Here is a 23,994-nt window from a genome sequence, read left to right on the forward strand (position 1 = left end):
GGGTAGGTTTTCTGTAAACACTGTGGCCCAGACTTCCATCAGGTTTGCGACGAATGAGGATGTCTAGAACCGGTATGCAGCCTTCTGTTTCTATTTTCATGGTAAACTTGATGTTGCTGTGTTGATTGTTGAGAAATTCAAGGAATGATTGCAGTGCAATTCTCCCATGAGGCCAGATGACAAAGGTATCATCAATATACCTATAGAAACACGTTGACATTAATGGTGCTGTTTCTAGTGCTCTTTGCTCGAAGCTTTCCATGAAAAGTGAAACACTTTCACTTTTCATGGAAGCACTTTCACCAGCAGTGACAAACATTTTCATGGAAAGCTTCGAGCAGAACGATGTCAGTTCTTCAAACGTCGGCTCTATCGTCGGACTTCACCTGGCTAATATCCCGAGAACATAGAACATCTCTATAATGTTGATATTTAATCTCCCAAACTTATATATAGGCTGTTGAAATTCTTATTGTTACATGATTATCATATAGAAGCGTTTGCGCTTCAAGGTATTGTTGAATAGAACTTGAGTACCAGAAGTCATTGAAAGTATTCAGGATATTTTTGGATTTTTGAAATTAACATAAACTGGTTCAAATAAATAAGAATGCCGCGGAATCAAATGTCACTATCAATAATAATTGGTATACTTTACACTTTATAGGAAAAATATATCAAAACATTCTAGCCGGATGGATGCTTATTTCTTATTTAACAAATGAAATATATGAAACTTGATAACTTTATCGAGGAAGAGAAAAAAAATTGTGTAGATTGTGTAAAATATGTTAGCCCCCCAACCCCCCACCTTTCTTCACAGATTGTACTTACAGGTCTATAAATATATACACCATACTAGATGCTTTCGTTTGACATGATCTCTTTAGTGTAAAAGGACATGAAATTTAAAAGAGAAACATTGTACTAAGTTTCTGTATTCCTAGAAGCCTCAATAATTTTCGATATTCCGGACATTTCAGCGAGTATCTATTTCCGAGGATATAGATGCTTATATCATATATTGCAACGAAGTCTTGATAGGCTTAAATCATACTTTATAGCAAAATCTTGATATGCTTATAGCAAGCTCTTCACATGTTTATAGTAAGATCTTCACATGCTTGAATCAAGATGCTTATAGCTTCAACATCAATGGAACATTTAATTTATAAACGAAGTAACGTGTTAAAAAAAAAAAAGAAAAATCTATAGTCGATGAAAATGGATACTCGCTAAGTATCCGAGATATCGGAAATATTTTAGCTACTAGAAATAGAAAAAGATTGTACAAGTTTTATTTTGGAGTATATATCCCATACGTTGTATTGATTACTTCCAGTACATCAAAGTTACTGAAAGCGATACTACATTGTAAACTGAGATGCAGACTAATTATTTTGGTAATGCCTGTTCCAAGGCACAATCAGTAAAAATCTTCCATAAGTTGTATTATTATTATTATTATTATTATTATTATTATTATTATTATTTACTTTTAAACATAGTTTCTACCGTGTAGCAGTTCACACATTCATGTTTCTTCAAAGCATTGACATGGCAACTGACAATACGTGACATATTTTAATTAATTCGTTGACCTCTAGTCGTATTCCAGATCCGTCTCTTATCCTCCAAACCTCAGTGCTGTGAGAATACTTACCTTTGATTTGCAATGTTACATTACTTTCGAATTAACTTGAACTTAAGGCGCTTTATGATAGCATTTACTTTGTTACAAAATGACTTACAAAAATTACAGTAAATTATGCTTACACACTGTAACGCATACTAACACAATATACCCCCCCCCCCTTCAAAAAATAAAAAAGTTAAATGTATGAAAGACATTGCTTACCTATTTGTTTGGTAATTTAATTTCTTTGGGACGATGATTTGGTTGTATTTCGAAAACCGTCTGCAAATACTAATCAGAAGTTGATTGAAATCCGAAAGATTCACTTCATTTCATGCGAAGCTCCTATCCTTAGTGTTTAATCTATGATCCTGAATCACACAGTAGTTTTATATATCACCAACACGTAGATACTGTTTCAAGTAACCATATACAAAGAGATGCAATTGAGAATCCACGAACTCTCCCTCACTGGTAAATTTTAGACATGTTGATATTATACCAGTGAAGGATAGCTTAGTGTAGATACAATTCTTTGCTTGCACGCAAGATATTGTATCAAAAATTAACTTTAAAAAAAAAATGTTCAATATAAATAATAAAAGTTTTGTCAATTGCTGAGTGTTGCCATAGAAAGAACAGTACATTGTTTCGAGTAATAATGTTCATTTTTATTACTGTCATTATTTCCTTAAAGTAGGAAATAACATAATTTGTGTTCACATAACTTGGAACTATAAACAGTCAATCCTCTTTAAGGTGACCAGTCAACATTTTCATTTATAATCGGTTATCTATAGAGGTGATCTTAAAAAGGATTATAAAGAATTGTTAATTAGGGCTCAGAAACTCAAATAAGGGGAATAATACGTTTGAAGTTCTCACATTGTTCTTGTAAATTGTGTATAATAAAGAAGATAAATGATTTCAAGTACTTTGTGTATTTTGTTTTTAATCTTTAGATTTCGCTCACTTTTCTTTTGTGAGCTTCTTCGGAGGAAATTGCCTTGTGAAGATTAAGTCAAGTATATAAATTGAACTGGAGAGAACTTCTGTAAGTTCGCAAGTTCATCACAAAACTCTTTCAAACTTCAACAGTGAAGTATAAACATGCATGTAAAGTTTATTTTAAAAAAAACTAGTGATTTTTGCTCTTGCAATTGTGATCCATTTTAGCAAGACTTAAAAAAAAAGGAAAAAAAAGCTATTTTTCTTTTAATAAATAGCCGTATAATGCATTTTTATAATTGATTGTTGAAGTTCGTAAGAATTTTTGTAGTGAACTTTGAAAAGTTGTTTCCAATGGGATATTTGTGAGGGAATGGGGGAAAAAAAATACTAGATTTAATCTTCATATTGGTAATTTCCTCCGAAGAATCTCACATTAACAGAGTGAAAGGTAAGGATTAAAAGCAAATAAAAAGATGCAAGATACGTAAAATCATTTATCAAATAAGGAATAAGGAGAGCTGTAATTGAATTATAAACTCTTTCGTGTTTCCTTGTGCTTCCACTCAGATACACTATTGGGCATAGTATAACTGGTTAAAAAATGTCAAGAGAGCAAGTGCAACGAGAATCCAGCTTATTAAACTTCTTAATACTCTTATCATTTTATTATTATTATTATTATTATTATTATTATTATTATTATTATTATTATTAATAATAATAATAATAATAATAATAAGACGCAACATTCGAACAGCGTTTTTAACCTTTCGATAAATTTCCAAACTGACCGAATAACCCACACAATTAGAATACGTAAAACGAAGAAATGAAGAAACAGCATTCCTTAAGAAAAAGATGGTCTCTAAAGTTGATTTTTGATAATTCGTAAAATTTCATATTTTTATTAGAATCATGTTGGTGGACCTTACAAGAGTGTTAGTAGTACATATGTCTGTTACGCTATACGATAACTCTTGAATTAAAGCGCACTTTTTAATTCTGTGATATGCTAAAGGGTTTACCTCGGCCGAGTTCATTAATGCGGTCAACCTGTTAAAATTTTCACGGGTAACTGTGGCTGTCCATATCCCATTCATTCATATATGTATGTTTGGTGTAACGCTAATATGCAACATGGGATGCAGGTTCGATCCCAGTTCCGGTCAAGTGGATTTTCTGGTGGGAAAACACTATGTGGGAGAGTTTTCTCGATTATCCCCTTTACTCCCAGTTTCATGATTCTACCATTACCATTCATTTCTTCACCATCTCCGGTTTTAGCCTTAGTGTATAATCATGGACGTGAAATTTAAAAAGAAAAGGCAAGCCTCAAAACATTTGAAGAGTTACGAGTTGCATTAAACATCCAGGCGAAAGTATTTATTCTTATTCCTTGTTATAAACACAAGTCTGTTCCTTCATAAATGTACATTTTTTTTGATCCTCTTCACTATCTTTAGCGGAGTTTCTTTATTTTCACTGATGCACTTAATTTCGCCACAAATGGAATTTTTTATTCAAAGCAGAATCGTTGGTTGTCTTTAGATACCGTATCAGAAGCTTCTTACTTACATAGACACGTGTTTTTTTTCTACAAACCCAAGGACGCCAAAATATTCTTTTGATATGCTAAGGTATACTATGTTAAGGATGAGATATGCTAAGGTAATGAACTGCATATCCCATCAGTTTAGCTTATTAACATAACTGTGCGAGTATTTCTCTGCAAATGCTCATCCAATGAAACATGTATGTATTAAAATGATGCAAAGCAGTATTTTCTCTCTCTCTCTCTCTCTCTCTCTCGCTCTCTCTCTCGCTCTCTCTCTGACACACGCAAAATATTATATCCAAATCAACCCTTCAGTTGTTAATGTGTCTATGATAAAATTATTAAATATATGACGAAAACAGTTTAGTATTTCACATTGCTTTTGACAAATTCTCTTGAATCACCATGAGAATCTGTTCAGAATATTTGCGGAACTTCAAGTCGAAGTCGTTTTTAGGTGATATATCTCACATATTGCTGACGAATTGCATTATGTATAAATACTTTTGAAAATTGAATCAATTTAACATTATTTTGTATTGGCCCTGTTTTTCTTAGATTATAATCAGTTGCAAACTTGCTTCACTACTCTTTCTTGAACTGTGTTAATTAATAAATAACGCTAACTCTTTTACTGTTAAGTTTTATTTCTGTTTTTCACTATGTTTACCACTAACCTTTTATTGTAATGCTACCCTCTCTGGCAACCTGGCTGTCAGGACCATATTCGACCATAAAGATAACTCTCATATGCTCAGTAACATCTTTCTCAACCAACATTTATTTCCTCCCAATCTTTATACATGAATCATCCTTCAAGGTAATAATTTTCAAACATTTATATATAATCGCCATATTACCGCTGACTTACAACAATCTATATCTTCATTACATATTCGCCACCATAACAACTGCCACGCTTTATATTTCGTTTCTCTTCAATTAGACATATTCACAAATGTGACCATACTTGTCCAAAATTACATTACTTAAGTCCGCAAGTTGATAAATGGCTGAGAAGCAAGTTGATGAAAAGTGATGTTATTTGATATGTTGTGTATATATATATATATATATATATATATATATATATATATATATATATATATATATATATATATATATATATGTGTGTGTGTGTGTGGAAGCAAACAATTTCAAAGCATCCTTCGCCTTTTGTCAAAACATTTCTTTCTGCTGCGCTACCAAGTAAAACATGGTGATATGTTATGTTTATCCATAAAAATCCACGTTTGAAAATAGGTAATTTTTAGAAGCTACATCAAGCGAGATGAGCTTTAATTTCGACCGTAGCGGTTCAAATTTCAGCATTATTGTCTTAGTGTGCAACCAATTGAAATATGTACTGAATGGAAGCTATAGGATGCATATTTAGTATTTAGAAAAAAAAAATTACCTTGCTTCCTAAAAACGAATATGAAAACTATTTCAAGGCACCTCTACTTGTTCCTCTGTCAAGGTAACAAGTTTTTTTTTTTTTTTTTTTTCTGTAAATAGCAAATGCTGCATCCGATAGCTTCCATAAGGAAATATACCCTAGTTGTGTTCTGTAGAATGATGAGTTAAGGGAATGAAGATAATCTAAAATTCTGACTGACTTAACATTTACAAAGTAAAATTGCTACACTGATAAATCTCGAACTGCGTTGAGATGTGTCTTGCATTAATTGCATTCCCCCCTTTTTTTGTTAATAGTATAAAAGTCAAAGAATACTATAATTGTGTTAACTTAAAAAAAAAAAATTGAAGTACTATTTAATAAAGTTTATTTATTGAGATGTACTTTGTTCAGAAAGAAGCATTCAAATCGTCATACGAAATGAACTACTTAATACGAATATATTGGAAACGTTGATCATTGTACTGAATACTATTTGTGAAGTTGGATGGTTAATTATATCATTACCACATAGTTTATTATTATTATTATTATTATTATTATTATTATTATTATTATTATTATTATTATTATTTATTTTCAACATTTACTCAGTGTGAAGGTGAGAATGTGAATATTCTTAACTACTCTCTAACCGCAACATTAAAAAAAATCAAACCTTGAAAGTTGACTTTTAAAATATAGACAATAATAAACGTAAATTTGTTTACAGAAAGTTAATACTGAATCATTACTAAAAGCCAAGTTAGGGAAATTTGCTCTTGTATTATAAGAATGTTATTAAAACTAATTTTTAACGTCATCCAGAGATTGAAAATAGCATTTTTTTTTACATTTATATATTTTAACAACTTCTGTTTAGACTATTAACATGCAGCGCCATCTACAAAAGTTTTATCAAGAGGGGAAAATAGAATTTTAGACAATCGCACCACATTAAGTGAAGAAGCCAAAAGAGCATTTCTAAAGCATGTTGTAAACAGCAAAATACAAGTTTAGAATGGAAACTATTAATACATAATGACGATTTAAGCGCAGAAAAACTAACAAAATACAAACTAAGGACACGCGTAACAACTTCTTAGCAATTTAAGGTAATCAAAACGATATATTCCGAAGAAATATGTATCTCATCAGAGCAGAAGAACGGAAGGATAGGTTACGAAAGTATGTTTATATGAATACGGAAGTGAAAGTCACAAAACTTAATTTTAAATGTGTGTTATGATGAGAACTTCGGTTTTCTCAAATTATATTTGATTGTCTACTTCGTGTTGATTTATACATTTTGTCTTTTTTAAAGGCGAATTTTACTATGTTGCGTTGACAATACAAGTATCGTATTATAATAAATGTTTATAGAAACACCTCTGTATCTAATTCCAGTTTTAGGTTGAAATGTTAAGGGTATCAACTGTGGTATAGTTTTTCTAAACGTGTATTCACATATAAATACTCCACTAGAGCATACAAATCAATTACTTCTTGTAAGACAGTATTAGCTTCTTTTAATCTCGTATATTAGTTACGTAACGAATATATGGACCTTCATCTAAATACAGTGTTTTTCTAACGTCCCTATAAGCAATAGTATTAAACAAATTAAAATCAACTTATTCGCCCTACTTGATCTGTCCTTTACAGTTATATTTGAGACCATTTTAAGCTTGATCACATTTTCACTCAACATAAAGTTTCTGGAAAACTGACAAAAGTAATTCTTACCTTTATCTTTCACTTAATACATAAAACTTTCCAAGTTAGACATGATTTTGTATGGGACATGTCCTTTGCACTTTTCTTTTAGTTTTTTTTTTCTTCCAATGTGCGTGGGTTTTCTCGGGGTTCTCCCGTTTCCTCCCACTTTCTTTATTCCACCATTTCATTCATTACTCATTATCACCGTCTCCTTTAGCCTAACCGGCATAACCGTGGGACGTAAAACTCAAAATTTCATTTCATTTTTTTCTTTCTTCCAAAATTAAACTATACGAGTGTATTATGTAAGTCATATCGTATAGGAATTCTGTAGTAATTCATTCATATTATTGATGGACATATTACATTTAGTGTTACGTGTATATGCCGATACGCAAATTAAATTATGTGCTATTCTCAACATACACAGTATCAAATATGTATATACTGTATTTATAAATGTTATTGGAAACCTTACTAGTGTCACTTAAAATAAAGTGCTAAGTTATGCTACAGATCTCCGGTCATACGGGAAAAATGCTGGCTGTTTCTTTTCTTTTCTTACTTTTTTTTTTTTTTTTTTTAAATTTAATAATTATTATTCAAACAAAGGTGCGCACTTTTGTCATACCTGGTAATATTCTTTAGCAAACTGCTCCTTCATCTTTGACACCTCTTTGTGATCTATGATACTACTTAGATTGAACTTAGTGTGTAGACTTAAGTTTACCATTATCACATTAAGGAGGAAAAGAACTTTAAAGATGGTCTGAATGGTTGTGAATCTGTTTTTTGTGTATCGAGTGTAATGTTAATCTTACTAATATACTAATTGATTTTTCGAGTTGCAAATACAACGTGAGTATTACCTTTTCAGCTTCGAAACCGAAAGAACATATTGGAGTCCAAGGGATCACCGTACCCTTGGTCAGATGCCCTTAGGCAGGCAATACTCTGCCACGATCGGAAGGTACGCGCATCTACTTAGCTACTTAATTTGCTGTGTTTACCATTAATCTGCTTGTAGCTGTTTACCTTTAGTTAGAAAATGAGTCGGAAAGGGTGGTAAATGCTGCTTCAGGGCTGAAATAGTAAATTGTTAGTTGTACACATCTTTATCGTCTGTAAACCTATTCTTTCGTCTGGTAAATTCCAGTGTGTTGTGTTCAAAAAGAAAAAAAAAAAAAAAATATTGGTTACTTGTTTATTTCAAGTGCAAAGGTAAGTACGAAAGATTCAACTAATGTTGTTGCTGTTATTAATTTAAAACATTGGTTCTACCTAAAGATTTTTTTTTTCCTTTCTTCAAATGCGTATATCAGAAAACGACATATTTACAACTTATTGGCACTTACAAGTTATTAAGTAATATTTTTTGCAAGTGTTTTTATTGCGCAGTTCATACGTACATATTGTCATGATTGATTTTGAAGACTGAGGGGAAAAAAGTAATATTTTTTGAATACTTCTTGCTCTCTGTTCTATGAATCGTAATAAGTGGGCTAGGAAAGTTAAAGCCCTTATATGTATGTGGGTCATACTTACTGTAAGCAAGATCTACACGAAAAGAGAAGAGAGAAAAAAAAGCTAAGTCGCAAGGAGAAAAGTGTACTTCCGAAGAAGTTATCATATTAAATAACTTAGGGAACGGTGAGTTCGACCCTTTGCCAAGTTATGGCCCTCGGATAAGATCAGTACTGGTTCGAATACTATTTCAAGCAATGTGCCTCACTGCCGGAAAATGTTAATAATAAATCAAATCAAAATCAAAGACATGGACCAGTTTCACTGACGATTTCCGGTTTGCTACAGATAAATACATTACGATTCTAAACATATCGAGCTCGGTCAACGAGCATGGTCCTTTAATCCAGCTTTAGCGGAGACTAGTTAGTAGTAGGAAACAGCCTATATTGTGAGGTTTGATGTTGTGTGGTGGTCTGTATGCCTGCCAACTTGGGCCTCCCGAAGAAAATTATCTGGGGGTGGGTGGGTGGCATCCCTATGGTTGCTATATTACGTATACATTTTTTTGAGCCGGGAGAGGGGGCGGACCTCACCCTGCCCTCCCCTTCGGGCGCCCATGTTGCCAGCTTCACCGGATTCAAGTCCTGGTTGTGGTTCGGAGCCCACGTTAATTGTAGCTCTCGTCCTTCATATCTCAGTGTTTCATAGGAGGGTAAAGCACATAAAACTCATATATATAAACCTTTCATTTGTTCTTAAGATAATGGCAAGAAAATATGTAAAACAAACAGGATTTATGTAAATGGTAGCTTTTCCCTTCTTTTAATGGCATCAAGGAAGAGTTGACAGTTGTTAAAAGTCGAAGTTTGATATAACTTAGTTTTATCAAAAAGGTAAACTTCCATTTTTTCATTATAATACAAGTAATTGAGACAGATATTCGAGAAATGAAAGTCAAAATTTCCTTTCCAACTTCCATTACTTTTACTTAGTCAACTTTCTCTCCTCGTGAGGTCTCTTTGTATCGCTATCAATTTGACTAAGAAGACAGAAATCTGCAACTAATTCAGTATTTTGCCGAAAGAAGAATAGCATTGAATATGTTCAAAAGTATGTTGTGATCATAGAGTTCACTTCTAGCGGTACTTTTAATTCTCTAGGTTATTACCCGTGTCTTGTTTTAACATCTGACGCATAGTTTAGTGATTCAGTGTATGCTAGGTCACTCTTGTTGAAATTACAATTGGCACATATCGACATTCATCATCCGTAATTGGGAAAAAAATTAAGTCTTTCAGCCTCCTTAGTGTTCACTGGTGACAGTTACAGCTGCACCTGTATCGTCCTCGAAAAAATAAGGCCTAATAATTCCAAAGGAAGCAACACCACACCATTGTGACACGAGAGCTGTGCAAGGGCTTGATATGCAGTTCATGCGGGTTTACATCGCTCCAGTAACGTAAAGTCTGTTTTCACAGAACCACATAACTCGCAGTGCGCTTGAACTAACATTATGGTGTGCATCATTTCAGTATTTTCATCAAGATGATCACGCATGGTTATGCAGAACTGCTCTCGTAAAACGCAATCACGAGACTTTATTTCGTAAACAAATTGCAGCTTATAAGGGTGAAAATGGAGGGCTTTGTGCGATATTCTCCTGAATAAGCGATGGACATTTGTAAACATTGGGAACGTCGACAAAAAGATCTTTTTGAGTTACACAGTATTTTAATACGAACATTTTTAATGGCTTCCTGTGTCTGCACAATTCTCTCGCTTCTTTCTGGTTTGAGATTGCAAGCAGAAGCGTACCCACCTTCCAATGGTTTGTTCACCTGAAACTTTCCCATGACGCCCCACTTTGAAATCGCCTGAATAGACGTTAGGCAACAATTACAGAATAATTATTTTCGAAATAAATTTTCAACGGCAAAGACACGTTACTCTGCACTCTACCGATCCATGGCGAACTAACAACTGAAATGTCCACTCAGTATTTCACAAATGCTGCACAGCATGGCTAGCATTTATACATTCCACTACGCGAGTCAAATTACGCTATGAACGCTGTCGCATCTTCTACATGTATATCTGCAGAAACATAAAATATGTTATACTTTAACATAGATACAATCTTGCAAAATTGACTAACTACGACTGACCTTTCATGTGTTCCAGAAATCCAAATTGGATGATTATATTCTTGGTATGATTTCGGTAACCAATCCTGTAGCTTTAGGCGACCAGACAGTAAATGAAGAGCTTTACCTTCACAGATATTACATTGTATTTTAATAGAAAACACTAAAATCAACAATAATTCTTAATCGCAACATATAATCACCCAGTATAAAATTTAAAATATTTCATTTAACTTCACTTGACTTTACTTCAGAAGAGAATTATATTAAGCGTTGGTAAACAATAGTGTTATAGGTTATTATCTTTCTACTGCCAAGTTTCGAGTGAGTATGTATGTAATGATCGTGAACAATTTAATAAAATACTATTGCAAATTTTAGTGGTTTTTATTTAAAGAACGACTAGATTAAATAGCAAAATATTTATGGAGCAGAAGCTTTTCGTTTAGTCTTTGACCGTCGAAGACAGTAGGAATGATAGTTGTCAAAATTATACAAGAAATATAATCATCTGATTACGATTCCCAGGGCACATAAAAGGCTAAGTTCAGACAGAATTTCCCCTACTGAGTTTCTTCTTACAATGCTACAAGAAAAGATGGGTTATTGTCAGGCTGAAAACCGATAAGAAAGCGGAGTCTCCTTTCTTAAATTAGGATGATTCAAAAATAATAATAAACTGTATGACGAGGCCGGGACTTGAACTCGGGATCTTCAGCATATCGTACCGATTTTTTAACCACTACTTTACCCAGTTCGCTCCCCGTACAGCAATACGCTTTCTAATTCTTGAAGTCTGCGATCTTTCACTCAGACCACATAACTTGTACCACAACTTCGAATTGCGCTTGGACAATCTAGTGTTCACATTCACAACACCTCTAACAGACTGAATAGCGTAGTAGTCAACACATTAGCACGATATGCTGAAGATCCCGAGTTCGAAGCCGGTCCAGTCATACACTTTTCACTCATTGTGTAATATTGAATTTGCACCTATAGAGGAATTAATTTGTTAAAAGCAGTTGTTTCCTCATTTCGTTAATAATAAAACCACTCAGACACAGAATAGTTACAACATAACTGTTACACAGAGTAAACTTTAAATAGTTTGGCCGTACGATGTTTTGAATAAATGATTCACACGATGGGACTTCACAGATTAACGGGGTAAAATACTGTAAATTCACATTGAGAAAAGTAAAGCCTTTGATATTATTTAGTGGAATCATAGTTTTCTTTTAGTTTTGAGAAGGTGGGGAAACAAAAGCAGAATCAAACTTTGAGAAACATGTACAAAGTGATATTTTCGAGAACAAAATACTATGAAACAGTAATATTTCTGAAACTTTGATTAGTATTACACAGAAATGTGTAATACCGTTCTATAATTGTACCGTGATTATATATCAGGAAACTTGGAAGAGAAAATGCGAACTTGATTTTTTCTTCTTTCCTCGCATCAGACTGGTCTGGATCAGACATAGATACTGCATTTTGCCCTGGTTCGCCCTTAGTATTCTAGTTAAACTTAGTTAAACAAAGATTCTTCCTTGCTGTCTTAAAGTACTTGCAAAACTTTCAGCATGATTTCCCAATAACCCGATTTCAGGAATCGCCCTTTCACTTCCAAGGCCCTGATATGATGTCATTCTTATATTTACTTCCTTTCGTAGCATCTACTAAGTATCATACAGCAATATTTCTGAATATATATATTGCCCCACCTTTCTTTTTATTTGGAAAACTATATAGAAAAGCTAATCTAAGACCTTTTTAATAAACGTAATTTTGTAATCCTGACGGTAACAAAGTAACAACATTCTACATTTTTATACAAGTAATTTCTCCGATTTAAGGTGCTGGATTAGTTTCAATTACATTCATGTTGCTGTTTTCATTATAATCTTTTGTTAAATTTTTATATTCTTGTTTTTTTTCTAACGAATCCTATAATTCTTCTCTACCTGGTTTTCATTGTGATATTAATTTTTTTCTGTCATAGCAGATGAAGTGTGTTGAATTATTCGTATCTTGTTTCCTTTGCTGGAGAAACATCGTCTCAAAAGAAATTTGTTTAAAGTTTGCTTTTAGCACTGAGATTGTGAGGCGTAAACGTATAATTTAACACAGAATACTAACCACATATAATGCCATCGGAAATCGAGCCCAGGTGTCCTGCATCAAAAGTGACAACGTTAAAATTGTAGCCATAAGAGAACTACTTCTCGTGGCCATTTTCTTGAATATATCTGTGAAAAATACAAAGGCAAGATGATTTTTTTTTAAGCCCTTAAAAGTTTAATAATAATGTTGTATAGAAACATCCTTGAAATATTTCTTCTGAGATTATCGATAAATTTGATAACCATATTCTGAGAGTAATATCTTTAAGAAAATTGTATTAATATTATGTAACAGATTTTTCTTTCGGCACTTCTCTGTGAATGAAAAACAAAGAGCTTGCGTAGTTTGCGTTACCGGTAGGATCTGCTGCAATGTTGTACTTGCATATAATGGACTGTGAAACTCTTCTGCTTTCAGTTTGGTGTAGAGACTGATATTAGACACTTCTAATATTCTGTGTTTGCTAAATCTTTTGTCAAGTTACGATCTCTTCAGTATAAAATTTACCCTTTGAGGAATTCAAGAAATTTTGATTGTCAGAGAGCATTTGAAATATGGCTAGAGACAGATGCATAAACCACAAAACATGTGTGTTTTATATTTCGCATAATTTTCTCGGAGATGTTTGTAATGCAGTAAGACTTTTGATATTCTATCCATTTATTTTATTAGACTGACGCACAGTGGGGCGAAAACGCAAAAAGCTGGCCAAAAGTAAAAAAACGAAAGTTAGTAATATAGGAATTTTTTTATGTAGTTAGCTAGAGTAATGTTAGAAGGGCCCAAATCCATAAATAGAATAAGGTTTTTACTTTATTCCGACTACCTGAGCCACTCTTAAGTAGACCCTTCAGCAGGTCAAATGCGTAGAGAACAATAGAAGAATTGTGACCCGTCCGTTGAAACGGTTGTAACTTTCGAACGCGTTCATAGTTTTAAATCTGTAAAGTTTTCCTATATGGTACTGATAAGTAGAATAAGTGTAAGAAGTGAAAAATTAATAATAGTGATGTAATAATTTATAATTGAAATAGCAAGTCAGGCAACATTTTCACATTGTTTATATATTTGATTAACTTAAAGCGATGAAAACATTATATGCACCCTCGTGCACCACGTTCATACTTTGTAGAATGGTAGTCTGAATATTAATTAATGCTGTCGACAAAAACGTAGCTGCCAAAACGTGCCAGTTACGAAGCGTGTTGATGTTAATTATTGAGTTGAAAACCATACTCAAATTTTCTGTTGTTTTCGAAGTTACTGACAATAAAAAACAACGGTAGTAAGTGTGCGTAGTGTAGGTCTGGTAATTGGTTCTTCAGGCTACTAGGATGAGAAACCGTGATGTTTGAGCGAGTTGGATTTCAACTTACGAGAGTTGTGGTAGACAGCGTGTCTGTCTTTTGCTTATAGTTGTCCAGTATTCTTCATATTTATCATCCGTTGACTGTAACCTTCAGGACTTGCCTGAGAAACATTAAAGATTTAATTTAATATCTATTCCATTCTTATTGACACTGCATATTCGGTTATTTTATATTTAGTCCTGAAGAAAATGTGAAACAGAAACGTTTACAACGTTGTAACAATAAAATATGTGTGGATTAAACTATAAAATACACCGTCCATTGTGAAGAGAGCTAATATAATTTCAGTTGCTTTATCATGTACTGGCAAGTACCGGACATTACCCGGGATCCAACCGAATTGTTTTAATACAAAGGAACGACAAGATTATATTTACCTTATTTCGAGTTTAACGCACACAGTATTCTTAATCCTGCATTCTGATGCCTATTAAGATTTCTAGGATGTCCACTCTGGAGCGTGCGACGTAAAGTTGTCCGTTGGGAAAACAAAGGATTTTTCAAGTTGACTCTAGCAACACGCGTATTTACTGTCTTTGAAACTTATTAGTCGACGTCACAAAGACTTGCAACACTGCATATATCATGTAATTGCGAGAACTTGTAATTACAACTACTAAAAGCTACTGCTATCATACTACAAAAGGGAAAGAAAACAACAATCATTTTGAATATTTTTCATAAATACGCCATTTTCGACAGTTGCGAACTTGACCAATGTTTATCATATCTACGGATATTGAGGTGCTGTAAACGGCAAAATAATTTGTACGTTCATTGCAAACCATATATACAACTAGAGGTCTGCGCGAATGCGGATATCCGCATCAAAATGGGTACCCGTGGATATATATTTCTTTTCTGTGCGGATAGCGTATAAAGTTGCGGTGCGGTAGCGGTTTTTTTTTTTTAATACATCTTTTCCCTATCTAAGAAAAACGATATGTTTGTGATAATGGTGGTAAGAGCACTAAGAAACGTTTGTTTTAAATTAAAAGTTTTAAAACTGGTTGAAAAATAATTAAAATCAAAATAAATGTGTTTGAAGCTTGTAACTGACAGCAAAAGGACAAGAAATGACACGAGTTTTTTTTTTTCCTCAGTATTTTAGCAGCCGTTTTGTGGGTGAATGAATGGCATCTCTGACCTAAACAAAACGAAACGACAGGCTCCTTTGCTAGTCCCCAAGTACCGCTATTTACTGTAAAAATTGCCGCCAAAGCCCCTCTGATAAAGCTGAAAATTTTCAGACCATTGGCCTTTAAGATGAAGAAATGTGTTTGAAAAGTTTTTCCAGCTTGAGAAGTCAGGAACTAAAACCCTAATGTAACACATCACATTCGCTTCCATAAACTGAAAATTGATCAGCAGAATTATCTTTGGCTTTTGTGACAAACTGGAGAAGCGCGTAGGTCACCGAAATTGAAAACAAATCACATCATTTTCAGCAGCTAAAATCTAGAATAATACGCTAATCTTTTTTTTTCTCTCTCTCTCTCTCTCTCTCTTTCTCAAAAAAATCTTGCGTTTAAAAATATTTTCGAAATCATGACTATTATAGAATATGTAAGTTGTATATAGTATATATATTTGCTACCTCATTATCTGCGAATGCGGATAAAGATGTTGCGGATGCGATTATTTATATCCGCGCAGACCTCTACATATAACTAGATATGATACTTTATCTAAGCATTTTTTCGAAATAAAGCCTTTCAAAAAAAAATCAAATTTTTCAAGCCCTGGTAACTTCGTTCCAATTCATTCGAAAGAAGTCATACCATGACATTCAACGCTAAGGTACTTTTGATGTTCATCCCCATTAGGCTAGTTTTAGACGGAAACATTTCTCGTAGCAAAAATCTTATCATCGATATCCGCGTAAAGTAGCAAATGCTATAGCATTTCCCCTGCCATGGAACATCCTATGGCATTTCTTGTCGGTAGAACCTGCTCTATTTCGTAGCACTTTCCCCAGCATTTCTGGTCCGATTGCAGAGCTGTGGTGTGTTAAAAGGAAGCGAAAGATTTTGTACCAAATATCCATGCTCTTTGTTTTGGGTAAAAAATTGAATTGTAATAAAGAAAAATTAGTTGGAGTAGAGATGCTATTATTATGCTGATCAAAAAATATGAGGAGCATTCTTGTTCGTAGAAAGTTAAGTCCTTTGTATCATAATAGCATATGTGGCAAAGGGCTTTAGAAGAAATAGCGACCGAAATCTTTTGTTTTTAGTTTCGGAGCCATAATTGTGCTCTTCTCCAGTGATTTGTTTGCTACGTCACGACAAGATGCTTATCAAAATGCTACCGTGTAAAATCACTATATACTTTTGATGCTATAGAATATTATACGAGATTTTTGGTAGCACATCTGCTACGAGAAACGCTACAATAAATGCTTCCGTCTAAAACTAGCCTTATTCTGTGTGTGTGTGGTGGAGGCTTCCAAATTTTGGATGTGTATGATACTGTAACATCCTTGGTGTGCAACACTGAATAATAAAGTTGGTATTTTAAGTATTCGTTTGACATGTTGATTTGAAATATGTAATAACCTGACGTAGTATCATTTAGAAAAAAAAAAAAAAAAAAAAAAAAAAAAACTTGGATTCGCAACACTGTTTGTTGTGTGTTTCTGTTTAATACATACAAAGATGTCCCCTTCCTTATAGTTACTTTCTGCAGTTTCGCTTTTCTCTCTCTCGTTTGGCTTCTTGATTATAGTGGATGATCAAGATAAATTGTCCACCCTGTATAAGATCACAAATATATAACATAAACACTTATTAGGAGCAATTGTATTGTCACGTGGCAACGATAACAATAATTTTATTTTTTTAAACGTTTTCTATACAATTCATAATTAAAACTTAGTATCTTTTAGTTTTCCTTTTTTAAACTTACCAAATATACGGTATAGCACTTGTAATTATACAGATGTTTTATGTAGAAGTTATTCAATCGTATATTGACATTTATGTTTAATTAAATTAAAGGAACAGTTCGACTTAGAAATGCATTGTTTTACTTTTTTTTTTTCATTTGTAGACGTAAATTCTAAAAGGAATGGTGTTTGTTTGATCCCGATACGTTTTGTCGTTAGCGAGTAACAAAAGAAAAAAGATTTTGTGATGTCATCCGTGGTCAAGCAGCGAGAGCAAGCTTCCATACATAGTGTTAAGCATTTCGTTTGTGAGAGGTGCGGTGGCACGTTCTAAAGTGCGATTTCCTTTTCCAGAACTGATTGCAAAGACTTAGAAGTGTCATCTGCATGTAGAAAAAAATATCTGATGGCGGGCTGCATAAAAGATTTTATAATATTATAAAACGTAGTTTTTCCTACAAATCATAAGTGCAGCGTTTCACAAAAGGAACTAAAATTTCGAAACCAATAACATTTAAAAAATAGATGGCGGACGAGATTGCTACAACACCTAAGTACCTTTTCTTTAATCATGCTTCCGATACCAAACATAAGTATATTCATTTTCTCGTTTTGTTACAGTTTTTAACGCTGACCCTATAATTTTGTGCTTCAAGGTATGTACAAGAGCGTGACATATCCATCGATTTTTGAGGTGTGCGTTAGGTTTCGGCTTTTGGCGCCATTTGTAACTGATTGCCATTTACTTACTTCTTTCTTTTACCCTAATGTTCAATTTTTAAATTTTAATATACAATGAAACTCTAATTATCTGGATTGAGTTCTAGACGTAATCTGTATATTCAGGATCCCGAAATTTGTTTTGAAAAAAAAAAAAAACCCAAAAATTGCTGTGGTTTAATGAAATGGTAGGCCCAATGTAGAATCGCTTTCACTACAAACAGTGAAAAAAAAAAAAGTAACTAAATATGAATATTAATTTTAAAGAAATTATATTTCTTTGAATAAATGCATACAGTTTATTTATTTCCTGATACCGATCCGGATGACGAGCTCAGATAATTGTAGTTTAACTGTGATTGAGAAATAGACAAATAGCTGCTCGTTATGTAGTAAATTACATACTTGATCATTTCATTCATTAGAAATCAAAATAATGGATATATATGCTTTTACATACGTATACCTTTTATAACCATGGTATGGCTGTAGTACCTTTTATCAGATCAAAAATTATAAATTTTATATGCTTTGAATCTCGATCAGTTGAATGATCTATATTTATTATATTTGAATATTTTATTCTGCTATGAGTAGGGTCCGCGTTGGCTAGGTGGTGCGTGAGGTCCCTTGTTCTATTCCAAATAAGCAAGTGGTCATTGTGGTGGACAAACACCGTGTACGTGTGTTTTCTTCAGTTTTTTCGTTTCCTCCCACATCCTTCATTCTACTATCATCATCCATATTATTACACTGTCTTCCGTAGTCTTGGTGAACGTTAAAACTTTTTTAAAAAAATGATATAAATAACCTGTTTATACTATTCTTTAGTCGGGGTGTTTTTTCAGAGATAGTCTTAAGGAAAATATATTTTCTTCATATGATTTGTAAATAGCATTTTTACCAACCATAAAGAAACAGAAAATAAGTCATTTATTTAACCGAATTAACGTCCCCTAACTTACATGTCTCTGAAGAAAGTGCCACCAATTAATAGTCCTCAATCGCCAGTTGGAAAATTCATATTCTTTTTCGGAAGTATGTGGAATACGAGACCTTTGAATAGACCAGAAGGAAGATGGCTAACTACAGTCGTGAATTATGTGACGTTGTTTTGCCCGAGAAGATTATGTTGCAAAGTTCAGTTACAGACCAAGATCGTCTTATAACTAGATTGGTTAGCATCAATCAACATTTTAACACAATCCGTGCATTTTATCAATATGATTCCTGGTTTTTAAAGATCCTTTCTTAAGTGACAGAATACCGGAGTATTGTCGAATACGTAAATATTAGTTAGGACTTGAAGTTTGGATTATGATCCGGATGTTATGGATCTGAATTGTTCTTCATATAGCTATGTCGTGTAGCTAACATTTCTCATTTCTCACACGTATGGAGAGTAGTCTTTTAATACAAGTTTCTAGAATTTACTGATTTGGTGGCAAACCTAAATAACTCCACAATCATGGAAATGATTTGAAGAGTAGTTGCATTTTCAGCTTACAGCAAATTTTTTCATCCTTTTTCTTGATAGCATTCTATAATCTTCGCAGTAAGTCCTCTAATATGTTGTTATAGATAGATTTTTTTTTTTTTTTGTAAGTAATCACTCAGTATATCAGCCCTTTGTGGTCCTAAAATACTGATATGATTTATTTTAATTTTTTAATGTGCACAATATGACGGCCATGGCCTTGTGACAAAGACAAATAGCCGTACTGCCGACGTCCTCATTAAATTCCAAGTTATCAATCAATCAATTGTATACAACAGATGCAAACAATGTGATGAAAGAAAATGTGAAACATTGAAAGCAAGTGGACTAAATTAACTTTTTTCTTTAAAAAAATCTAAGTTTCTGTAAGCTGTTCTAAGCAAATAGCAATTATTATACTTCTGAGTCCGAAGTTTTCATCAGGTTCCAGTTTGCATGTACAAAATAGTCAGTATCTTCAACATAACTTTCAGTTAAGTAGAAAACTTATGTAATACCTTGAACTTGGTAATGCTGTAGTTTGTATAATGTAAGTTTTATTTCCTCAAAACATACAGGAAAGAAATTATTGCATTAAAAAGATCCAAGGTATTACACATGTTCTATCATAACTGAAAAACGTAGAAAAAAGTAAGAAATTACCTCTTGTTTCCTGTTGTGTATAGTGTGCTTTCCTAGTGCAGAGCGAAACTTCAGTAGTATGCTAATTAGCTTCTTGAGACCTACACTTTAATTATTTATACGTGGTATCATGACGGGACTGTCGTATAGTTTCAACATTAAGTATGATCTATATATTCAAGTCTGTCAGTTCAATAAGGAATATCAGTTTGTCAAATATTACTGAGTATACGTACTAATTAAGTATGTTTATATAATTATTATTACCTAATTTATCTTTTTAAGTTTGAACATGTCCATCATATGAAACCTTTAGGAACAATGTAAGGTCGCTTTTTCAGCAATCAGACATTATCCTTTTAAAGATCAGGGTTTGAACTCTAAGCCATTGTATGCCTGTATAATATTTCCCATTGAACATTTTACATAGCATGTGTACTGTCGAAATGTAATAAAAAGCCTTATCTGTCCATAAATGTTATCACACTGTTACGTTTTCTGTTCTCTGTTCTTTTGGATCATACTTTCTGTGATACGTAAACCGTTATAGTAGTATATATAAGGGAACACACCGTTACACAGTAGATTCTTCCTTACGTTCATATAAGTTGCTGCATGCCGCTTTATAAGCAATTCTAATTATATTTAGCTTGGTTATCATTATTCTTCCCAGATGCAAAGAAGTTGAAACCAACAGTAAAATTTAAAACATATATTTTCTCTTTTCAGGCCATAGCTCCAGAAGTAGCAGCCCTGGAGAATCGGCAAGAGGCCATTTTAGAACAACTTGCACAGCTAAAAAGTCAAATAGAGCAGTTAAGATCGGAGCTAAGAATGCCTACATCTCCTACAGTTGAGCCTGTGGATGGATCTGTGCCGTTAAATAGTTCAGGAGTAACTATATCAAATGTAAGCTAAAGGATATTCTATTAACTAATAAATAAACGAAGCTCAGGAGAAAGTGCTAAACCTCACACTTCAGTATTTTCAGGTTAATCATACTGGTACACTCTTCATTCTCTGTTCATTAATAGTATTGGGCGAAAAATAGTTTCGTGATCAGCCGCCAAAACCTATATTATTAGTCGTAATTATGCTTCTGCTGTGGTGTGGATTTATTAAGAATACTTGTCACTTAAAAAATATCTTCGTCCTGAATGTTTCAAATAATTAATCAAATATAATAGGAAAAAACCTTTGTACAATATAAAAACGCGTGTCCGTAAAGTCACGCAGCTGAGACTTTGATCGTCTATAACTTTTGAGGTAAGAAGGATAGAGACCTGCCTTTCTGTAACAAAATGTAGCGGTATCTATATAGGTATTTTAATCAGAAAACCAATAACACAATTCGATTGAATTTTAGTAGTTGTTTAAATGACCGGAAGTGCTGTTAAAAAATGTGAATGCCAATTACGAGGAACAGAAAAAGAAAAGTAATTGCTGTAATTCTTAGTGTAGATGTTTAGTACGCGTCAGTATTTATCGAATGGATCAAAAACTGCATGTTGTTTTGCACTGTTGTCAGTTGCAGAGGCTATTTTTTATGTATTCAGGAAAAGCATATTTTTCAAAATAAATAGCATACATATTCTGGCAACATGTTCCGGCAAAAATACTTTCACAAGTGCATCTCATTTTTGCACATGTCAATGTGATTTATCAATAAAACAATGTATATTTGCAAAAAATGACAATAAAAATAAGTGACTAATCTACAGCTGCCAGTCCTAGCTGGCTAGGAGAAACGAAGAAGGGTCTTTACAGTAAGTGTTGAGAGTAGCCCTCACGTTCTTGCACACACAGGTTTACACTCCTTATGTTCCGTGACTTTCCGGAGGGTATCAGTTTAATTTGTTTTCACTTTTGTTTTTGTGTTACTTTTCGATAACTCTATAGTTCTGGAGTTGCTTTCATACAAAAGCGTAGAACAATAATTTTCTATAATTTCCCGATCTTGAGGAAATGAAGGCTGAACTTACCAGATATTAGGTGTAGGTGAAGCTGGTCACTCCTTTACCCAGTTCAAAGGACGATGAATGCGTGTTTTAATCTTTAGTTGTTAACACCTTAACATTTATTTTACTCTGATCGTTATTAGCACACAAATTCTGTACTTTAAATTTTTGTCAAAATTTAAAACCGTAGGTAATTTGGGTTTTGATTAACCAGCCTGTCGTATACTTAAAATGTTTTCCAGTTTTGTACGTGACCCTTAGGTAAGTTTGTAAAATCATTATCTTCGTATGCCCTTCGTAAGTCTTTATTTTAATTGCAGGCACTGAATATAAGCCCAATATATTTTTTGTCAGGAATTACGTCTTCCCGCCAGTCAACCGGAGCTCTTGAGAGAAGTACTTTTAAAAATGTTTCGTCCTTCACGGTTTTATTGCTGTAATAAGTAATATTACGTGTACATGATAATGCTTTACTGATTACAGTTTGAAAATTATTGTTTCGTTTTAGGATTTCTTCCATGACGTGGTCATAAATGCCAATCCACAACATCCTCCATTTTCTCTCCTAGCTCTGAAGTATTTGTGGGGAGACAGTGTAAAATTCAGACTTTCAACTCACATCCATTCAAGCGTAAAAGAAATTCCAAACACGATAGACCCGTTTACGAAAGATGGTATTAGTTCATCAGAAGACAGGAGCACCGCTAATATAGTTCTTACTTTGGTATGGAAGAATGGTAAGTCAAAATTACTTGTATTATATTTGTTCAATATTTGTAGGCTATATAGTGTCGCTGCAGAAGTTTGTATTCATTCCATATACGTTCATCTGTTAATAACTTCGGGTTGGATATACCTGAATAAGAGGGTTTGCAGATTTGCAGGATTGTACAGGATTTATTTTGTGGACTTTGATATAATATACTTGAAAACTATGCATACTGTGTATAGTAATATATATATAAAATTGACAATCATTATGCTTGTGACTAAATCTCCTGAACCACCCGACCGGTCTCGATTAAATTTGTAACATGCATGAGGTTCGAGGCTGGGCTGGTTTTAGGCTATTCACTTTGATGGTAGAACTGAGAAGTGGGGGAGGGGTGTAAATAAATAAATAAATAACTCCTGAACCATTCGACCGATCTTGCTAAAATTTTCAACATAGATGAGGTTCAGACCTGGGGTCGTTTTTTATGATTTAAATTTGATGGAGCAACGTAGGGGAGGAGAAGGAGGGGGAGATACATGAAAATCAATTTATGTAAGACTGAAAGTGACACTTTTTGTAACTTAATAACTCTTGAACTATCCAACCGATCTCAATCAAGTTTTCAAGATACATGAGGTTCAGATCTGAAAACATATTTGCAATTTCACTTTAATTGTAGATCCAAGAGGAGGGGGACGTATAAATAAAAACTAATAAAACCTAATAACTTATGAACCACCCAACCAATCTCGATCAAATTTTCAACATATATGAGGGTCGGGCCTTGGGTGTTTTTTATCGTTTCACTTTGACGAGCCAACGTAGCGGTGGGAGAGGGGGAGATATATGTTTAAAAAAAATAAAATAAAAATGACTGCCTTTGCGACTTCATCACTCCTGAACCACCCGACCGATCTCAAATTTTCAACATATATGAGTTTAGGAGCAGGAATTGCTTTAGGCTATTCAGTTTGACGATGCAACGTAGGAGAGGGGGGGGGGGATTTCAAAATTATCAAAAACTACCGATATTAGTGTTGAATCCATAGTTTTCGGGGTCGATGAGGGGAAACAGTGACACTTCTTATGCAGTTTCAATCCAAGTTCAGCGCTGATTGTTGGGGAGGGGGAGGGTACAACGTAGGGGAGGGGGATAAACATTTTAAAATGCTCGAAAATGACTAATATTAGTGTCGAGTCCATAGTTTCAGGAGTAGCTGAGATTAA

General features: G+C 33.6%; 1 protein-coding gene across 1 annotated transcript in view; it reads left to right on the forward strand.

The window, feature by feature from the left end:
• The window catches only part of AIMP2 (aaRS-interacting multifunctional protein 2), a 46,706-nt gene that overhangs the window by 12,096 nt on the left and 10,616 nt on the right, over positions 1–23,994 (forward strand). Inside the window, exons 2-4 of the mRNA XM_081751456.1 lie at positions 8,138–8,230; positions 20,824–21,003; positions 22,561–22,789. Of these exons, the coding sequence (XP_081607582.1) occupies positions 8,138–8,230; positions 20,824–21,003; positions 22,561–22,789 (502 nt within the window). The remainder of the gene's footprint in view (positions 1–8,137; positions 8,231–20,823; positions 21,004–22,560; positions 22,790–23,994) is intronic.

The sequence above is a fragment of the Thermobia domestica genome, chromosome 3 (genome assembly GCF_964235325.1).
Source record: "Thermobia domestica chromosome 3, izTheDome1.hap1.1, whole genome shotgun sequence".
Lineage (NCBI taxonomy): Eukaryota > Metazoa > Arthropoda > Insecta > Zygentoma > Lepismatidae > Thermobia > Thermobia domestica.